Source organism: Orcinus orca, chromosome 11, assembly GCF_937001465.1.
Source record: "Orcinus orca chromosome 11, mOrcOrc1.1, whole genome shotgun sequence".
NCBI classification, from domain to species: Eukaryota; Metazoa; Chordata; class Mammalia; order Artiodactyla; family Delphinidae; genus Orcinus; species Orcinus orca.
The window spans coordinates 21,327,075-21,347,769 of record NC_064569.1 but is presented as its reverse complement, the minus strand read 5'-3'; the positions used below and the strand labels follow the sequence as shown (position 1 = coordinate 21,347,769).

General features: G+C 41.0%; 1 protein-coding gene and 1 long non-coding RNA gene across 2 annotated transcripts in view; one reads left to right on the top strand and one right to left on the bottom strand.

The window, feature by feature from the left end:
- The window catches only part of SSPN (sarcospan), a 48,960-nt gene extending 47,397 nt beyond the window's left edge, over window positions 1-1,563 (bottom strand). The window contains exon 1 of the mRNA XM_004270905.4: window positions 877-1,563. Coding sequence (XP_004270953.1) covers window positions 877-1,155 — 279 coding nt within the window. The 5' untranslated portion in view covers window positions 1,156-1,563. The remainder of the gene's footprint in view (window positions 1-876) is intronic.
- Window positions 492-18,142, top strand: LOC125960421 (uncharacterized). The gene is made up of 3 exons (XR_007470072.1): window positions 492-795; window positions 10,192-10,308; window positions 13,046-18,142. It is a non-coding gene; the product is annotated as an uncharacterized LOC125960421 (long non-coding RNA).
- Window positions 18,143-20,695: the final 2,553 nt, after the last annotated feature.

Below are 20,695 nucleotides of genomic sequence, written 5' to 3'. Positions count from 1 at the left end.
TTGGAAACTCATGACCTTCAGTGGGTTTGCCCTTGGTTCTCTCATTTGAGAAATGGAAGGATAATAACTATCCCATAAGGCTGATGTGGGGATCAGAAATAATACGTGTAAGGCCTCTAGCAGGACAGGCCCACAGTAGGTGCTCAATAAATGGTACCCACTTCATATCAGAGAATCCGTTTAATTAAGCCAAGTATGCTGTGTCCAAACACTCAACTCACAACAGCTGAGCAGTGTTCTGCTTTGAACAGTACATCCATTAGCAGAGTCCCAAATAAGGCTCCTGCCACGGCCAGCACCCTGGGTTTATCCCACTTTAGATTCCAGTGGATTAAGGCTGTGCTTGCTGTATTCACATTTCCTGCCTTCAACCACTGTTTTATAAACTTACTACCGGAACCTCAGATTTAAAAAATAAAATCAATTCTACCCAGTGTGGCCACTCCAAGTACAGGATTTTTCCTAACTTGCTTTTACAGGATGAACGTATTCACTTTTTTGCTACTTCTGTAGGGACGAGGGTGGGGTCCGCGGGCGAGGAGAAAGAAAAAGCCGAAGTGAATCTGCTGTTGTTATCGAGGCTGTTCAGTGTGACCAAAGTAAGCAGCCTGTGCCTCCCTCCGCAGCTCCAGCGCGTGAGGGTCAGGCCTGTCGGAGGCGGAGGCGTTCGGAGCCACAAGCAGGACAAGGGCACGAGCCCCGCCGCGCCAGGCCTGAGCAGACCCGGGGCGGCGGGCATCGGTCACCAAGCAGAGGGCGAGTTAGAGGCGTGGAGCCGGGGAAGGGCGCATGCAGGTGGGTTAGTGGTAACTCGACCATGCGGCGTGGCATTCCTGTCTGGCAAACGCGCTCAGGCAAAACAGACTCGATGCTTACAATGATCCCAGCCCAAAATGGAGTGTCCCTGACTAGCAGGGAGGAGCTGATGCCGGCCATGAGAAAGCCCACCACGGTCACGGCGACGCCCAGCGCCAGCTGCAGCAGCGCGAGCAGCAGCGGGAACCGGCAGCCGCAGCACGTCCGGGCCTCCTCCTCCCCGCACTCCTTGGGGGCCCCCGCGCCCCTCTTCGGCCCCATGTCCTCAGGCCCCGCGCCGTCGGCGGCCGGCGGTCCCCCTTGGCTCCGCGCGCCGCGGCCCGGCCGCTCCCTGCCCATGGCGGCTGCGGGGGCGACGGCGAGAGCGGCGCGGGGCGGGCCGCGCTGGCCCTGCTCGGCGAGTTACGGAGGCTGAACAAATATGGCAAACATTTGGAGCGACTCGCCGAGCCTCCGAAGGCCACGGGGAGCCCGCGGCGGCGGGGGAGTCGAGGGGGGGTCGCCAACTGCCAACTCGCCGGGCGGGACACAGCGCCCGCCGGTTCGGGCAGGGTGGCCCCGCGCCTCCTAAACCCCAGCGCCCTTTAGACAGGCTGCGTGTGCGCGCCCGTGTGTGTATGTGTGCGCGCACGTCTGTGTACGCGTGTGTGTGTGTCTGTGTGTGTGTGTGTGTGTGTGTCTGTGTGTGTGTGCTGCATGTCTCCCACTCCAAACCCCAGGATTTTTTCGGTTTTGTTTTTGTTTTCTGAGAGGTGCAGTGCAAGGTGATGAATGTTTAAATCATTTGAGTTTAATTAGTAGAAAATTTAATCCGAAAGAGGCGTTGCTAGGCTCCAAGCTGTGAAGTTCCAGAAGTTAAATTGTTCTTTATTTTCCAAAAAAGGCATGGGCTCTTTCTTTTTAAATTCTGCGATCCTGCTGACAAATCAAGGTATTTTTCCCATTGAGGTATTTGCTTTTGAAATTACTATTTGTACAGATGCGGGGCTCATTGGGAACTCTCTCACATGTATTTTTTTTTAACATCTTTATTGGAGTATAACTGCTTTACAGTGGTGTGTTAGTTTTTGCTGTATAACAAAGTGAATCAGCTACATGTATACATATATCCCCTCCCTCTTGCGTCTCCCTCCCACCCTCCCTATCCCACCCCCCTAGGGGTGACCTAGGTGGTCACAAAGCACTGAGCTGATCTCTGTGCGATGCAGCTGCTTCCCACAAGCATCTGTTTTGTATTTGGTAGTGTATATATGTCAATGCTACTCTCTCACTTCGTCCCAGCTTACCCTTTCCCCTCCCCATGTCCTCAAGTCCATTCTCTGCATCTGTGTCTTTATTCCTGTCCTGCCTCTAGGTTCATCAGAACCTTCTTTTTTAGATTCCATATATATGTGTTAGCATACGGTATTTATTTTTCTCTTTCTGACTTACTTCACTCTGTATGACAGACTCTAGGTCCATCCACCTCACTACAAATAACTCAGTTTCGTTTCTTTTTATGTCTGAGTAATATTCCATTGTGTATATGTGCCACATCTTCTTTATCCATTCATCTGTCGATGGACCCTATTTGTTTTTTTTTTTTTACGGTACGCTGGCCTCTCACTGTTGTGGTCTCTCCCGCCGCGGAGCACAGGCTCCGGACGCGCAGGCTCAGCGGCCACGGCCCGCGGGCCCAGCCGCTCCGCGGCATGTGGGACCCTCCCGGACCGGGGCACGAACCCACGTCCCCTGCATCGGCAGGCGGACTCCCAACAACTGCGCCACCAGGGAAGCCCCCTATTTGTTTTTAAAAGCTCTTTTAATCGTTTATATGAAGTCCCTAGCCAGTCTTCGCTAATCACAATGGTGCCTACGGGGATTATTACACACTTTGGATGTAGAGAATTTAATTCAGTCCACGTTTGAGATATTTTTAATGCACCTACAGTGTGCTAGAAAATAAGGATGCTCAAAGTAGATTTGGTCCCTGCCAAAAGTCACCGAACAAATCAATAAAACCGATTATTCTTATTCCCACATACCTCTCCTCGGTAGCACTTAGAACAAATTTCAGTGAAACCACTCAGAAATGACCCCATCACTTTAGAGTATTTATATCTACTTTGGTATGGCCATTTTAGCATTCAGAAGGCTTTATTTAAAAAAAATGATGTTGCCAAGATGCTAGGATAAAGCCTACTCCTAGATTGTTTGCTATCAGCTAATTTAAAGAAAATCTAACTCCCTGCTGTGTCTCCAAAGAATTAGAAACTAATCATCAGCTCTCCTTGGGTACCTTTGAAGGTATAAAATATATTCTTATTTTATGAACTTCAGTGTTTTCCTTATACCTTCCTTCTGGATCAGTGAGAAAAATATGGTCCATGGAACAAATGCAGTAGCTTAAAAAGCAGAAACCAAACTGCACATCCCAGCGCTCCCCCTAGAAGCAGTAGAAACAGCACTCACTCTCACAAGAGGAGCAGAGGGGCTGAGGAAAGGTCATTGTCAGCTTTGGGGCCATTACACCATTAGGATTTCTAGTGAGAACAGACAAATAATAGCCAGTGTTACATCAAGGTACCCATGTGACTTGTGCCTGATTGAGAACAACCCAAATGACAAAAAAGAACAATACTTGGTTTTTCTACATAAACCAAGAAAACATTTTTAGGAAGCTGAGTACATGGAAGTAATTATTTGTTCTTACGAATAATATAGCTACCAGTTACTGAGTATCTATCTATTCTGTAACAAGCACATGCTAGGTACTTTACATTCTTGACAGTTACTCGTTGTAATTATAGTTTCTTCTTTTAAAGATGAAAAAATGGAGTAGCAGAATCATTAAGTAGCCAGATTATTGGGCCACTCGCCTAGTTAGGGATGAGTGAGGGGAATCAAACGTAAACTCTTGTGGATTACCTGTTTTGTTAATTACTTCTTGTAGGCAAATAAGTGGATGGACTGATTTAAATCGTTTGTGATTTTAAACAATTTAATGATCATAGGTAGTACTTCATCTATCACAGAATTAGCTATTAGCCTTGAATCTGAGATTATTTGAGTACTTTGCAAAAATATCTTGATCCACCACCATAATGTATGTGATAGTTGACTGAGACTGTTATTTCTGTTAATAATTTATCGCTAGATACAAGCTCTATTTGCTGACCATACTGCTGGGCTGTCAGTTAAGAGTAAAACATTCTTAGCTTTTCCCTCAATATCTTAAATTAGACGGTAAGTTAGAATAGGTAAACAAAATAATAGGGTATTCCTATAGGTTTGTCTTCTAAGTTTCAGAACAAGTGTGGCTTACAGTTGCACATAAATTCTTATAATGAAGGCTTACTTTTAACTGCCTAGGTGAGACAAGTTACAAATGAAATCAGTAGCAGTGAACAACAGCCCAGATAAATTGTAATCCTTCTAGTCTGATTACAATTTTCAGCTTCCAGCAAAGGAAGGCAGTAGTAGTATGGGGAACCTTACACCTACTCAGATTCCCAGCCACATGCGTGAATCTGTGTCCGAGGGGGTCTGGTCTTTGGCAATACCACAAGGTGATAGTGATGAGGATGGTATTTTCACTTACTTAATATGAGGAAGTAGAAACAACGAAGAGGATGACAAAAGTTGTCAGAAGGTTAGTGATGAAGAGTAATCAAGGCTAAAATGGTATCAAAGGGTCTTTAAGGACAACAACAAAAAAGGTCTTCCTTTAATATATCCTTTCCACAGAAAAAATCACCATTTCCAGCTCATCATATAGTTTAACAGAAATGAGCAGGATTTTTTTAGCATTCATAAGTTATAATGTCTCTGTTTTATAGGCTAAGCAATAACCTCTTCAGATATTTATATTACCGGGAAAAAAGGCAAAGTAGAAACAAAGTGTTTTCAGATACTCTACTGGCTGCTCCCATAACTCAAAACTGACAGAGATGGTAACTTAGAAATTACAGGAGAGTAGTTAATATAAGGTTTGAGATTATTTTGATCCTGTGAGGAAAATAACAAAAATAAGCTTAGTATTTCTGTGTTTGCTGCATTTCAAATCCAACATTATTTGGACGTACTTATGCTTCAGAAATTCAGAACTGGGGAAAAAAGTTAGTGTCATTAACAAGATGTCCTTAGGGAATACGACTAGAAATAATCTCTAAACCAACTTATTTCTGAACACATGATCTTAGATTCACCAAGAACAAAAAAGATTTCATAGGAAAAATTATTGGAGTTTCAAGGTCTGTGTCAAGTCTCTTTAATATGTAATGACATATATTTTAAATGTTCAATTAGATTTGATTTAAGGAAGTATCAAATATTCTACAGAGAACAACTGAGAACTCATTTATGATATGCAGCACCATTGGTCTCCCTATCTAAAGTAACTCTGGGGATATTGCTGACATGTGTGTGTACAACAAATAAAAGAAAATCTAATTTTTTTGTATTTTCTTTATTTATGTATCATTAATTCTAAACATTTCTTTTGGCTCAAGTTTTTCTCCAAAGAATTGACCCATTTATGATCTTTGTGTGGCAGTTAATTTAGAATAACTTTTTTTATAAAGTTATTCTAAAAGTTATTTTACAACTTTATGTATAAAGTTGTATTTAACTTTTCAAGTTAAATGTCATATGTGCAGTGTACCCTCTATGGGTCACGTAGGGCTTATAACTTTCTCATTCTATAGAGTGTCCGTAGCAATGCTAACTATGAATCCTTTCCTAATGCATTCCACCTATTTATATGATGTTATTTATAATATCAAATTTTTCTACATGCAGTTTGTACATGTATTTTTGTCTATATAATTTCGATGTGTGCACTGCATATGATAAGGTAGAAATAACTAAATTATTATAGTTAAGAAATATAGGGAGAAGAATGGATAAAAAATTGTGGTATATTCATACAGTGAATACTACTTGCTAATAAGAAGGAATGAACCATTGATATAGTCAATGACTTGAATGAGTGAAAGAAATTAGACACAGAAAATAAATACTGCATAATTCCATTTATGTAAAAAGGTAAAAATCTATGATAACTGAATTTAAAAAGTGGTTGTAGAGTTGGGATGAGAGAATTGACCAGAAAGGAGCAGGACGGGATTCTCTGGGGTGATGGAAGTCTTATATATCTTGGTTTGGGTGGTGATTACGTGGTATAAACCACTGTGAAAAACTCATTGAACAACACTTAAGATCTGTGCCTATTATTGTATGCAACAGTATCTCAATTTTTGAAATGTAATAAGAGGAGAAATATAGGACGTCATTGTATATCCATCAGTTATTAACAATAGAAAAAGTAAAGTTTCTTTTTTTTAATCTAAATTATCTTACTAAACTCTCTTCATTTCTCTCCTGCCATTCTGATTCCTCTGTATTAATTATCTATTGCTGCATAATAAATCACCCAAAGCGTAGTGGTTTGGAATAACAGTAGTTCTTTATTATTTCATAGTTTCTGTGGGTCAAATATTCAAATAGGGTATAGCAGGGATCATTTGTTTCTTCACATTTTCTGGGGTCTCAGCTGAAAGACTTAAAGACTGGGGCCTGGAACCATCTGAAGTTTTGACTGAGGCAGAAAGATTTGCTTTCAAGGTGGCTCACTCATCTGGCTGGTAGGCTGGCTCCTTTCCATGTGGCCTCTCCGTGCCTTGGCCTCTCCACAGGGTTGTGTGAGTGTTCTCACAACATGGTGGCTGACTTCAACAAGAACAAGAGATTCAGAGATTGAGAGAACAAGACAAAAGCTATCGTTTTAATGACACAGCCTCAGAAGTCACTTAGCAACACTTGAGCCACACTCTATTCTTTAGAAGCGAGTCACTAAATCCAGCCCACGTTCAAGGGGAAAAGAATTAAGATCCGTGCATTGAAAGAAAGAGTATTAAAGAATCAAAGAGTATCAAAAGCATATTTTAAAACCACCACATTTAGGTATCACCACATTGAGATATGACTGATAGACAAAAAAATTGCACAAATTTAATGTATATATCTTGATGAATTGGATTTTTTATTGCATAGGGAAAGGGCATGTACACTACACGTTCCATGGCTTCATCAAAGACTCCAAAATCTAAGGAATCCAGACGTCTTTCCTTAGCTCTAGATCTGCAGATGTAAATACCTACTTACAACTCCATTTGAATATCCCAAATGTACCTCAAACTCACCCTATCCTTGAACTCCACAGAGAAATCAAGTAAGATAAACACAAAGTGTACATAGACTTTAGTGGCAAGGTGGTCATTGGTTGCCCTTGCAAAGAGCAATCCATATAGAGTTTCAAGATTCCAGTGAGTTTAAAAGTAAGTGGGAGGTGATGAAGGGGGGAGAAAATTATCTATGGAAAAGCTTAGCTGTGAAGGGAAAGAAAGAGGAAAAGCTATAGCTAAAGGGATAATATAAAGTTGAGGAAAAGTGTGCCTCTCTTTTTTTGGACAATTGATCAGCTAAATTCCTTGAGGTAGCAGAATTAGTCAGAAGGAAAGTCCCTTCACAGGCTGAGATAGAAAGAAAGAATGTAAAATTAGATAAAACACAGTTACGTTTGCGGGTGTGTGAGGAAGGCAGTTGAGGGAATTCATATCTCTGCCCTCGTCTACAACCAATATAGTACCAACATTCTCCTAAATGATGCAGATGTTAGCCACAGAGCCAGTCTACTTCCATAGCCTATCCCACAGCACATTTTATTGCTATATCTCATAAGTATAGATTTAATGAAACTGTATCATTTTCTGGAAAATTTCTCTAAAATAACAAAAACATGATCTTCTGTAAATTACAATAATAAATGATGTCTGCAATGTGTATTTGTATATATATATATATATATATATATATATATATATATATATATATACACACATACATACATATATTTTATAGGTTACAAAGTACTCAAATTATCACTCTCTAAATCTCACCAAAACCCTATGAAGTCAAAATTTTTTCAGTGGTTAAGTGACTTGCTCAAGGCTACACTTTTTAAGCCATTTTTAAAAATTGAAGTATAGTTAATTTACAATGTTGTTAGTTTCAGGTGTACAGCAAAGTGATTCTGTTTTATATACATATGTGTATATATATATATATATATATATATATATATATTCTTCTTCAGATTCTTTTCCATTAATGGTTATTACAGGATATTGACTATAGTTCCCTGTGCTATACAGTAGGTCCTTGTTGTTTATCTGTTTTATATTCAATAGTATATGTTCATCCCAAACTCCTAATTTATCTCCCCCTACCCCCACTATCCCTTTTGAAGGCTACAAGACCTAAGCTCTAAGTTATCTGCTCTTGCCATTTATATTTTAGCTGAATGACTTGGATTTTTTAGCTTTATTGCGATATGATTGGTACACCACACAAAAATTGCACAAGTTGACTGTATATATCTTGATGAGTTGGATTTTTATTGCATAGAGACATGGCATTAATACATTGCACGCATAAGCAGTCATGCGTGGTAAGGGCAAATGTGTGCTAATATACACGTTAAACATGTTAACATATATGTTAAACATGCATCTTTAGGGCTATGCTCTCAATTCCGATGTGTGGGTTTTCTCCCCACACCACCAAGCAGTTCTCCAACACCAGCTGGATGTCCTACAATTCAACTCAATTCTGACGCTGTCTAGCCAGAGACAGCATCAGATTCTAGGTGTTGAGGGCTTGGTGCCACAAGACTGCCCCTACTTCAGATATAGATCGCGAGTCTAGATGGTTATCTGTGCTCCTGACCCATTGGTTATATATCAGAGGTTTCTGCAACCCTTTCCTTGGTCTTGATTAACTTAGGACTCAGGAAACTATTTTACTCATTAAATTGCCTGTTTATTACAAAGGATGTTAACAGATACGAATCAACAGCCAGAGAAAGAGATACATAGGGCAAGGTCCCAAACAAAGGAGCTTCTGTCCTCATGGAGCTTGGGGCTGTGCACGGTGGCATGTGGAAGTATTCTGGTTCACCAACCTGGAAGCTCTCCGAATTCAGTTTTTTGTTTTTGGTTTTTATGGAGGCTTCATTACACAGGCATGATTGATTAAATCAATGATCATTGGTGATTGGTTCAGCCTGGGGTGGAGGCTCTCTCCTCCCTGGGTGTCTGGAGGGTGGGACTGAGAATGCCACCCTCTAATCACGTGGTTGGTTCTCCTGGCGGCCAGCCCACATCCTTAGGTGTGTTCCAAAAGTCATCTCATTAGCATAACAGAAGACACCTTTGTCACTTTCCTCACTTAGGAAATTCCAAGGATTTTAGAAGGTCTGTGCCAGAAATGGGGACAGAGACCAAATATATATCTTTTGTTATAAATCACAATATCACAAGGGCAGAAGTGCTTTGTGCATAGACATCCCTGCCAAGTTCCAGGGTAGTGAGAACAGATGCTGTGTAGAATCTGGACCATAAGCACCGTGAGGACAGACATCTTGCTTTTCTTAATCATCATTGTTTCCACAGTACCCAGCACAGTGCAAAGAACATTGCATGGCTTTAATAAATATTTATAGATCCTAAATAGTCCTACGATTTACACACAAGATTCATCTGGATTCAGATATTTCTGATATAAACAATACATCTTTAAAATCCTTGAATGCATATTTTGTTCGTCCATTTTTCTTTCTCTTTTAAGAGTTGTCTTTAGGAATAACTCAACCGAGACACTTTGGATGAATTATAATCAGGTTTTCTAAATAATAACGTTGAAAACACCATAGAGTAATTTTAAATAGCCTATGTGTTATAAGCAAACTATACGATTTTCAATTTGACCACTACTCTTCCTCTTTAGAGTAAGTGAGTCACTGTCTGACTCCAAGCCAGACTGACATCTTCTTTCATTTTCATAATATGCAGGTTTCCATAGACTTACAACTCCCTGCATTTGGTTCCATATCCAGTCATCACCTCCTTTAAAGACATCTTTGGCCCTAAGACAAATCTTTATAGGCCGTGTTCTTTTCCTCCTACCATTTTTCTATAAATTCTCTCTCATTTTTTGTGCGTCCGTGAGTTCCAGTCCCGGCTCCAATTCTTACCAGCTGTATGACGTGGACTTGTTCCCTCACCTCTCTAAGCCTTGATTTCCTATCTGTGAAATGTGAATATTAAAAGTACTTATCTCAGAAGGTCTCTATGAAGTATAAATACAATAGTTCTTGAAAACATGGAGGACATTTCCTAGCATGGATAAGTAATCAGTAACTGTTAAGCTGTTATCCTAGCTTATCATTCTTGGCCTACACAAGGGGCTCAATCAGTATTTGCTGAATGGTTAAATCAATAAACAAGTCAACAGATATTCCTTTTGTTTAATTATTTCTGTCCCTTGAAACGGAAGGTACCCTGACCAATGCTCCCGCCCAGGTGAATCTCAGCACTGCCATGAGCATCCTTGTCTCTGCAACAATAGACCTGCTGTTGTCTAAGAAAACCACACAGGAGTGACAAGTGAGTGGTGAGTGGTTTTTGTTTTTGTTTTTTCTGTCAAATTGTACCAGAAGATATGAAGCCATTGTAGGGCAGGGTAGATATTTTATAAAGTTTCTATTTACAATACTTTTGCAATGTGGCATATAAGGAAATGCCAAGTGCTATTTTATAATCCACACCACTTTCAGCTTAGGTGTATTTGTATGAGCATTGTGCTCAACTAGCTAATTATACCTGGAATTTTTGTTGTTCTTTTATTAGCGTAATCATAAAATTAAGTAGTAGGTTAGCAGATACTTGTATGCACTGCTTTTAAAGCCAGGGATGCAGGTCAGAATCACCTGTAGAGTATTTGATACATGTTTTTGTTTTTAATGTCTGACTTAGTTATATTTTAGGTGGAGTCTAGGCAGTTAGTACGTTTGGGATGTACCCCTGTGATTAAGTCCCACTCTGAAAACCTGCCCAGGACACACTCCAAGCTAAGTTTAACACTCTTGCCATCCCCTAAGGCAGCAAGGAACATTCCTTTGTCAAAGATTGACTGTAACTTTATCATTTTATTTCTTCTTGGTACCTTTTTCTCAGGAGTGAGTGCCTGTACAGCATTCTTTCTTGAGTTCATTCAATAAACATTTAATGAATGCCTAAGATGGCCAAGTAAGCCAGCAGGCACTGATGGTAAAAAGGCAGCAGGTTCCTGCTCTCAAGGAGCCCACATCCAACTGGAGGGAGACAGACACATAAACAGGGAAGTGTAATAAAGTGTTACGTGTGCAAGGACAGAATTGTGTGTGAGGTCCAGCAAGGCATGAAGGCACTCTCTAGTAGACAGTGTCATAATCAGTGTCATATGCCTGCATTCCTGGGAAGCATGTGGCATAGCAGAGTAATTATTCATGCCTTGTGGGTTTTTATCTATGGGGTGACTCTGGAGTGTGTCAGCTTGGACCTACTGGTTCAGACTTACAGCACCAATGTCACCTAGCCAACAGCTCCTTCCCTGTGCCTAGTCCTTGGAGACAAACCTTCCTAGTTTCACTTTTTTGCTGCTCCACCTCAGGGTAGTAAAGGTATAATCAGACCAGGACAAGGCGAGAGGAGCTGACTCTCAATACACAACCATATTGCTGGCCCCTAGGAGGATAGCCCTCTCTCAACTCCCCTGAATACTGAAGAACCAAGGTCTTGCTGGAGTTCATGAACCCCATGCCTGTCAATCATTTTCAACTTTCTTCAACATCTATTTTTTACTTAGTCATATTTTTATCCCTAAGCAATCTGTAATAAACATCTAGTACACCATGCAGATTTTGGGAAAGGGCATTTTTTCAATGTCATGCATTATTTTTTGTTCTGTTCCTAAAAGCCTAAACAATCCATATTTTAAATAAAAAATAATTTAATTTTCTTGTGCATCCTGTTTAGAGAGAGTAGGGGAAGCATGTGAAATGCTTATTGAAGGAAGTTGCTTGAGATGTAATAAGCATGAAACTAGCACCTAGAAAAACTCATCAAGATGCTAAAAGCAGTTGCTTGGGGGCAGTGGGACATGGATGATGTTTTCCTCTTCTTCCTATTTTTCTGTTGTCCTCTAACGGGCACATTACATTATGATGTAACCAAAACAAAACACAAAACAAACACCCCCCAAAACGCTTAGTTTTCAAAAGAAACTCACTTCAGTAGAGATTGGGTCTTAGATTCATTGGAGCGTCACCTAAACAATGGAGAACTAGGTACATAATGGATGCTCAATTAAAAAGATGTTACACTTGGTAGATTGAGAAATTCTCTCTGGATTGAATCTTCATATATTAATTGAATTTTGATTCAATAATGAGATGCTGCTAAGATAATATTTTTAAAAGAAAGTTTGTGAAAAGAAGAAATAAGGGCTTCCCTGGTGGCGCAGTGGTTGAGAGTCCGCCTGCCGATGCAGGGGACACGGGTTCGTGCCCCGGTCCGGGAGGATCCCACATGCCGCGGAGCGGCTGGGCCCGTGAGCCATGGCCGCTGAGCCTGCGCATCCCAAGCCTGTGCTCCGCAACGGGAGAGGCCACAACAGTGAGAGGCCCGCGTATCGCAAAAAAAAAAAAAAAAAAAAAAAAAAGAGAGAGAGAGAGAAGTATAATATACTAAGGTAAAGGGAAAAATTTCTGAAAGTATGAGGGATTATAATAAGCCAGTGGTTCTTATCCCTGACTGTGTATCAGAATCACCCATGATACTCTTTTTAAATGTCTGTGACTTTCCTCTAGAAATTCTAATTCAGGAAGTGGGTTGATACACAGCATCTGCACTTTTCAAAGGCTCTATAGATAATCTTGATGCAGAGGTAGGATTGTAAGCCATTATTCCAAATGAAATGAATCCATCAATCCAGGCGCCAACTAATGCATCTGAAATGACCCGGGTCCTTCAACTTTGTCAATTAAGAGAAGTTAAACTTTTACTTAATAAAGCTATAGTTGCTCAAACACTTGGCATTTTTCTTTGGGAAATTTCATCAAAGATGATTTTTGGGCATCTTTGCCCAAAAATGAGCTGCCCAAGATAATCATCCTTATTACTTAATGCTTGTGTAAACCTGGCCTGCTAATTTTATTTTATTAAAGATTGATTACCAACTTGGGACAGACACGTGAAGGCAGAGGGAATCACCTTATCCCTCCATTCCCATTATCTGCTCCCCCCAGTGAACGCTCGATTAGCCTCTGATGAATGAATGAACGAACGGTTCTTCTTCCTCATTTTCACAGGCGCGCCTCTGAGCAGTCGTGCCACTTGCCCACGGACTCACTACTCGTTGATGGCAGTGCTGGGACTCAAAATCAAGAAAGCCCACTCTCAGTGCTCGAGTCCTCCCATGCTGCCCCATGACCTACCCACCTCCAAACAACTGTTGATTGTCCCCAAAGTTAAATCCATCCTTCAAGAATGCTATTAGCTTCCATAGAGAGCATTACAAATAACGTACCACAATTCTATAAACATAATTGACAAAAATACTTAGCAACAGTAACACCGTGTGAGTGGAATGCCTTCCAAAGTGAGTACTTCGAAAGAGACACGATTTCTACATATAAGTTCTGGTTCTTAAAACTCAGTCTTTGATTTCTAAGTTGCACGATGTACCCTCCACTTATATATTGTTCCCGTGAGGGGCATCAATGTGCCAGGTTTAGTTATTAGTTTCCTTCAGGTCAGTATCTCACTGGAAAAATTTGACTCAGATCACCTTACCAAAAAAAAAAGCTAAACTTTGATCTGTAATTAATTGGTGCCTCTGTTTTCACAACTGTACCTTTTTAGATAAGACTGCCAGATTGCCTACCTAATTGACTCGTGTAAACCAAGAGAAACTGTAGGGGTTTTTTAATGCATTTTCACCACACCCCTTTTTTAAGCCACCATTGGGGAAAAAAATTATAACAATAAGACAGGACAAGAGGGCTACCATTGTTGACCAGTCTCCTTCCCACAATAAGAATGTTGGACTTTGGTCTTAAATAATAACTTTTGTTTTACAACATAATTTTTGCTGTTATCATGTCTTCAAATAGAAGGTAACACAGAATTCGGAGAAACAAAGAAGTGGATAAAATTAAAGTTGCCCCAACTATAATGAGACCAGCTTCTTTGGATAAAAAGGAGGGGGGAAAATGAGTATTAAAGTCTAGGAAAGGAAAAAGATTTTCACAAAGATCACATTTTTTTACTGATATGACCAAAGTGAGAAAGAAAATATATCCTCATTAAGCAAAAGTAAAACTTGCATGAGATTCTGTGCAGTGTAAGAGAATCATTCTGGTTTTTGTTAAGCCTGCTTCTTGTCTTCAAACAGTATCTTCCCTGGAGCACAGCCAAACCAGCGAGGATTATGGTGGGTACATCAGTGCGTACATCTGAAAGGACTGGCAGACAATAGGAATTGTTTGCCCCTTGGAAATTTTTAATCCTTCCTTCGAAACCTATAAATTCTGCTGCATGTCCCTCCACTTTTATTCTTACCATCAGGATGCTCTATGTGTGCAAACAATCCTTGATAGATGTTTAGCTTAGAGCTGAACTCAACATTTGAGTCCCTTACTTGTATGAGCTGCTCTACGATTCAGGAGAAAATGAAAAGACAAAAAAAAAAATCTAATTTCCTCTCCATTCCTCTCAAAAGATCTCAAACACCTTTCAAGTTTTCTTGTATCTTAAAGTAGTGTTTCTTTCACCCCAGAATATCTCTCTGAACTAAAATTGTTTAGTTATTAAACTGTGAACTTTAAAGTTAAATTTTAGATCCGGGAAAAATATGCCGTGTACCCAGAACATCCGGGGACAGTTAAATGGGAGGAATCGGATTTCTTAAGTTTAGAGGTGCAGTTTATATTTCGTAGCATGAGATTGTGTATGTCATGTTGTATGATGGGGCTATCTGAGGTGGCCTGGAGGTGAAGTAGAAAGTCCCTTCCCTTGTGGTTGCCTCTGACGAGGTTCTGCAAGCACCCTAGTGTCTAAAGGCATCGGGACACTCGGTTCATTGTGTCAAGAAAAGAAACCTCACCGCTCTGTGCACGATCGTGTGAATGAATATTCAGCACCTCCAGCTCAGATTCATGGCTAATGATCTAGATTCTGAATTTTCAAGGGCTAATTGTGTGGCCTCCTCCTTGCATGCTGCCTTTTTTTTTTTTAGTAGTTTCATTATTTGTTCACACCTCCAGGAGAAGAAGTGGAGAAAGAAGATGAAACATAAATTCATCAACTTTTTTCAACTACATCCTCATTGCCAAACTTCTCTCGTTCCAAAAGGGCTTGTGGGAGAGCACAGAACAGTTGGGGGAGCAATCTTTTGCTGTGCCAACAAAAATGTAACACAGGGCACGCTTCCTCACATCAGGACCAACAGAGTCCTCTTCAAACAGAAAGACAGTATCCGAAGTTAATATTTGACTATGGCACTGAAAGAAAAAAAAAAAAAGCCTGGCTAAACCCAGGAGCCAACCATCTGAAGGTTTCAATTACCCAAGTGCTGACCTGAGCAGAGAGACTGCAGCACCGTGTGTGTGTGTGTGTGTGTGTGTGTGTGTGTGTGTGATACATACAGAGTGTACACAGCTGAAAACGGATTGGCTCTGTTGCCTCCTTCCACAGGTAGCCTTAAACTAAGAGGCATGAGATTTAGTTTGTTGGTTCTTGATGACTTTCATAGAGTTTGCTGGCCCCATTTTGTAAGGCCTTTTAGGAGGCACTTGGAACTAAGGCCATACACAAGACAGCCAGTGTTTCCGATGCCGTTACGGGTACAGTCATGAGAAACTGAAAATACGCCCATGCAGAGCTTTTGTTTATTGGTGATGGTTTGAGGAATACAGAGACCACAAGCAAAATTGTGAAGTTGAGGGGACTTCTTCTTGACACAGGCCTGCCTCTCTTTTGAATCCTCCTGTGTCCTGATGGTACCACCCCTCACCCCCACCCCCTGTCATAGTGCCTGGCTCCTGTCCCCAGCAAAAGAGGGGAGGACGATCCATCAGTACGAGTGATATCCAGTCCATAAGTGACAAGCTTAATCTCGTCCACCCCTTCGCATTACCCTCCGTATAAAAGCGCAAACCTCTTAGCCTGACTCCCTTGCTGCCCGCTCTACCCTCACCTTCTCTTCTCTGTCTTGTCTCCAGCCACACGAGGTTCCTTTCCTTCCACAAGCTCTGCTCCCTTTTTGCTGCTGGGCCTTTGAACACTCTGTTCTCCATGCCGGGAACACTCTCCTCCCCTCTCCCCCAGCCATCTCCCAGGAAGCCAGCCTTGACCCTGCAGCCTTGGTCAGCTCTGCCCCTCAAGCCCTTTCCTAGATCACCCCTGCTTCTCCTTTGAAAGTCCCCATGTCAGGGTTGGTCTTTCATGTCATGTTGTGTTCCCTCCTCAGTTATCAGCCTGTGAGTGTCTGAGCTCTTACGTGTGTACTGCCGCAGTCCCAGCACAGAGCCTGGCCCACAGCAAGCGCCAAATAAATATTTTCCATGCTCTTAACTACACTTTAGTGTTTCCCATGTGTTAGGGATACCTGTTGCCCTGACCACATCAATTCCTTCAGGAGTCCCCTTTCCTAGTCCCTCCTCAGTGCGCATCAAAGCATGTGACCTTGCATTTCATGGCCTCAAGTAACTGGACAACTGCTAGATAGCTGACACAGGAGATTTCATCCACAGGCCAACAGTGAACTGAGACTTGGGGCCTTGTTCAAATGACAATATGGACCAATCAGATTCCTCTCTGGAAAGTCTGGAATTGGGATATGAGTATTAGTCCCGACATTAGTGGATGCCAGAGATAGCCAGTCCTGACATACATGATATATAGAGAATTGGATGGGGCCGTGTGGGGTCTTGTATGGTTACTAAAGTCGAGAGCTGGTTGAAGCAGAAGAGCAGAACATATAGTCAGAAACAGACGTGAGAGAGACCATGTGTCACTTAAGACTGAGAGAGACCAACTCCAGCTCCTGATTTTTCTAGTTCCCAGTTTCTGGGATTTCTGTTCCTTATAACCAAAGGATTTGTGATTAGAACCCATTGCCTCAAGATTTCTAGGCCCCAAGGACCCCAGTTAGTCCTTCCAGGTGAACCCAAGAGGAGAAACAAGCAACACCTGTTGCCTCCCCTCTTTGATGGCAGGGGAAGCAACAGGTGGTGCTGACCCCTGGGGGGCTTCTGTTACCTCCAGTCCCTCCCCGGGGATGACCCTGACTGAGTACCCACATGGCAGCATGACTGCTCAAAGCTGAGCACCTCTAATGACTGGGGATGCGAGCAAAGGTGCCCAGTGGTACAGCTTTGATCTGAGTGTTCAGAGCCACGTAGCAACCAACCCCATGTGCCAGGTTTTCATGAGCCTAGGCTGGAATAGCAAGCCACTTAAAAGTGAAGTTCTGGTATTCAGTAATGCCAAAGATTCACTGAGAGACAGAAAGGAATAATACTAGTATAATGATGGCATTGAAATAATGTTTTATGTTTCACGAAACCCTTTTACTTAAATCACCTCATTGGATTCTTGCCGCAATCCTCTATCTATTCGGTCACTGAGCTTTGCTAATTTTATATTCTGAACTTCCTTTGATTCTGTCTCCCTCTGTTCTTGTATTCTTATTTCCTTAAGAATAAAGTTCAATGTGAAGAGCCTTGCAAAGTCACGCTAAGAATTTTGAACTTTATTCTTAAGGTAATGTAAAGCCCTGGCCAAGATTTGAGCAGGAGAGTAATGTGTTTAGATTTACATTTTGAATGTATCACGGGGCTGCAGTGTGGATAATGGACTAATGGAGGGGAAGAATGGAAGCAGGCACATCGGCAGCAAGGCTGCTGCAAACACCCAGCAGAGAGACACCGGTGGCTTGGACAAGGTAGAGAACTGGGTATGAGGGCGGAAAGAAAAGTGCCCAAGTATCTGACTTAAGCAAGGTGGGGATGGTGTTTCCATGATAGAGGATTAAGTGACTTCCAAAGAATATCTAAATCATACAACTTCAATTCTTTTGAAGGAATATCTACTTTTATTCTGATGATTTTATGGGTGTATACATATGTCCAAACTTATTAAATTGTACATTTTAAATATGTGCAATTTATTATATGTCAGTCAAACCTCAATAAAGCTGTTAAAAATGGAAAAAAAAACCATGTGGTCAGTATTTGTGGTCTAAGTAGAACCTGAAGAAAAATCAATGTTTAACCAAGATAGTATTTGAAGATCAGGTGTGTAAATAAGTTAGTGATGATGCCCTGGAGTGTGAGTTTGACCTTCAAATGTCTAACATTTTTTTGCGGCTACTGTGAGGAAGTTTCCTGATTTATTTTTACTTCATCTTTCCTTGGTTGTAAACAAGGTGTGTTTATTTTGTTGGTGGCCAGTAAAACCCTGGCCATTTCCTCCCTAGGGTACTTTTAACCATGAGAGTTCTGCCTTCCTTGTTTTCAGATGTTCCACTAAAATTTATGAACTTAATACAGAAATCATATGTGTCACATATATCATTTGAGTTTTTGATAGTTGCAAATGAAAATTTCCTTATCTACCAGTTTTATGATATTAAATAAATCTCCACTTCATCATTCATCCTTGAAGGCACTATTTAAGCTTAATTATCCACATACATGGGCCACAGTCAACATAATAACAAAAAGAAATAAGAAAAATGATCAGGGCAATATATTTTAATGTACCGGGATTTAGCTTCCACATTTCTTGAAACATAAGATTTGAAGGTATAATGGCTAGTCCATCAATCCTTAAAATAGCTTTTTAAGAAAAATACTATGAAGACAATGCTCAGAATGGGAGAAAATATTTGCAAACAAAGCAACTGACAAAGGATTAATCTCCAAAATATACAAACAGCTCATGCAGCTCAATATCAAAAAACAACCTAATTCAAAAAAAATGGGTGGATGACCTAAATAGACATTTCTCCAAAGAAGACATACACATAGCCAACAAACACATGAAAAGATGCTCAACATCACTAATTATTAGAGAAATGCAAATCAAAACTACAATGAGAAGAAGAAGAAGAAGGAGGAGGAGGAGAAGGAGGAGGAGAAAAAGGAGGAGGAGAAGGAGAAGGAAAAGGAAGAGAAGAAGGAGAAGAAGGAGAGGAAGAAGGAGGAGGAGAGGGAGAAGGAGAGGAGAAGGACAAGGGGGAGAAGGAGAAGAAGGAGAAGAAGAAGAAGTAGAAGAAGAAGGAGAAGGAGAGGAAGGAGAGGAAGAAGAGGAAGGAGGAGAAGGAGGAGAAGGAGAAGAAGAAAAAGAAAAAGAAAAGAAGGAGAAGAAGAGAAGGAGGAGGAGGAGGAGGAGAAGAAAAGAATAAGAATATAAGAGTAAAGAGGAAGGGAAGGAGTCATCAGCATACAAAGGAGATCAACAAATATCTGGACATTGGGAAGAGGAAAGGAGCATGTTGACAGGAGGAGCATCCCTGATTATCCCCCAAAAGAAGGGTTCCAGAGTCAGGGTTCTCAGGAGAGCCCTAGGGAGGCTCTGGCCTCTGAATCTTCAGGAATAGAAGGCAAAGCTCAGAGGAGGACCTGAAAACTGGGAACCTAATTAAAAATCTCTTTAGAGAACAGCTGCACTCATCATCCCTATCTCCACCTCCACTCTTCAATGCAGAACTGCACCCTTACACACCACCCTGACATTTACCCCCATGCTCTTTTCTAAAGAAATGAAATAAATTGAGATTCTTAGATAGCAGGTCATGCCCCAGAGTAAAGTTTCCCCAGTTCAGGAGGTTGGAAGTCACCTGCCAGTCATTATATCATATCCCTTTGTCTAAGCATGAACAGGCAACCAAGGATCACAGAATGTGTAGATAAAATCAACAGCACAAAACAGAAGGATCAAAATGAACAGCCCTCAAAAGGAACAGGGAGAATTGGGGAAACAGAAGAGGACTAGTTAAAGTTTTTCATCAGTATCCTCAGGTTGTCAATGAAGATATTGCATCCATAAAATAAGAATTGGAAGCTACCAAAATAGCAGATTGGAACAAGAGGTCAGATGATTCAGAGAGAAAATGAGAGCGATCTCTGTAAAGGAAGTAGATTTCTTATAACTAACGATTAAAAATCAGGATATTTTTGAGTATATGCTGAAAACACATTTACCTTTTAGGCTGGAAACCTTCTCCAAACCTTCAGCTGTTCCGTGACAGTTCAATCAATAAATACACACAATGTAGGAAGAATAACTTGATACAGGACAAAAATGCTATCAGCTTTGACAATGTGAAGTATACACTGTCAGAAATAGGGAAGCAGAAGAGAAGGATAAAGATTGAGGTAAGGCTAAGCAAGTTGTACCTTCTTTCATTGGGTAGAGTCATGAGACTGTCTAAAAAGGTAATGGAGTAAAAGAGGGAAAAGAGGTGGGGGAGCAAGTAAAGCCCTAATTATCTTCTTTATATTTAAAATGCTATATTAGCATCTAATTAGGGATAACACAATACACTGAGCTATAGCCCCATCTTTCACAGCAGGGACCTTTTAGATACTGCCTAACATTTCCAATCAAAGTAGGGGCATAACCCTGTTATTTAGAGTTGTGATGGGAACTACCCCTGGAACTGGAAACAGCAATGGATAAGAGCAGATATTTACCTCTGGAGAGTGGGAGTGATGGACTAAAGACCAGGAGATATTTTGCCCACAAAAATCCTTCGGGAATATTTGGATATTTTACCACGTTCTTGAATTATTTTCACACATATTTTAAAAATTCTAAAGTGAGTGTATAGCCTTCACACTGAAATAAGAAGGATCTATTGCCCATCAAATATTATGAGTGACTCTTGGGATTTGGGGCAATTTCACATACTTTATCTTATTTGATCTATAACTAGTGAGGAAGGAGGTGCT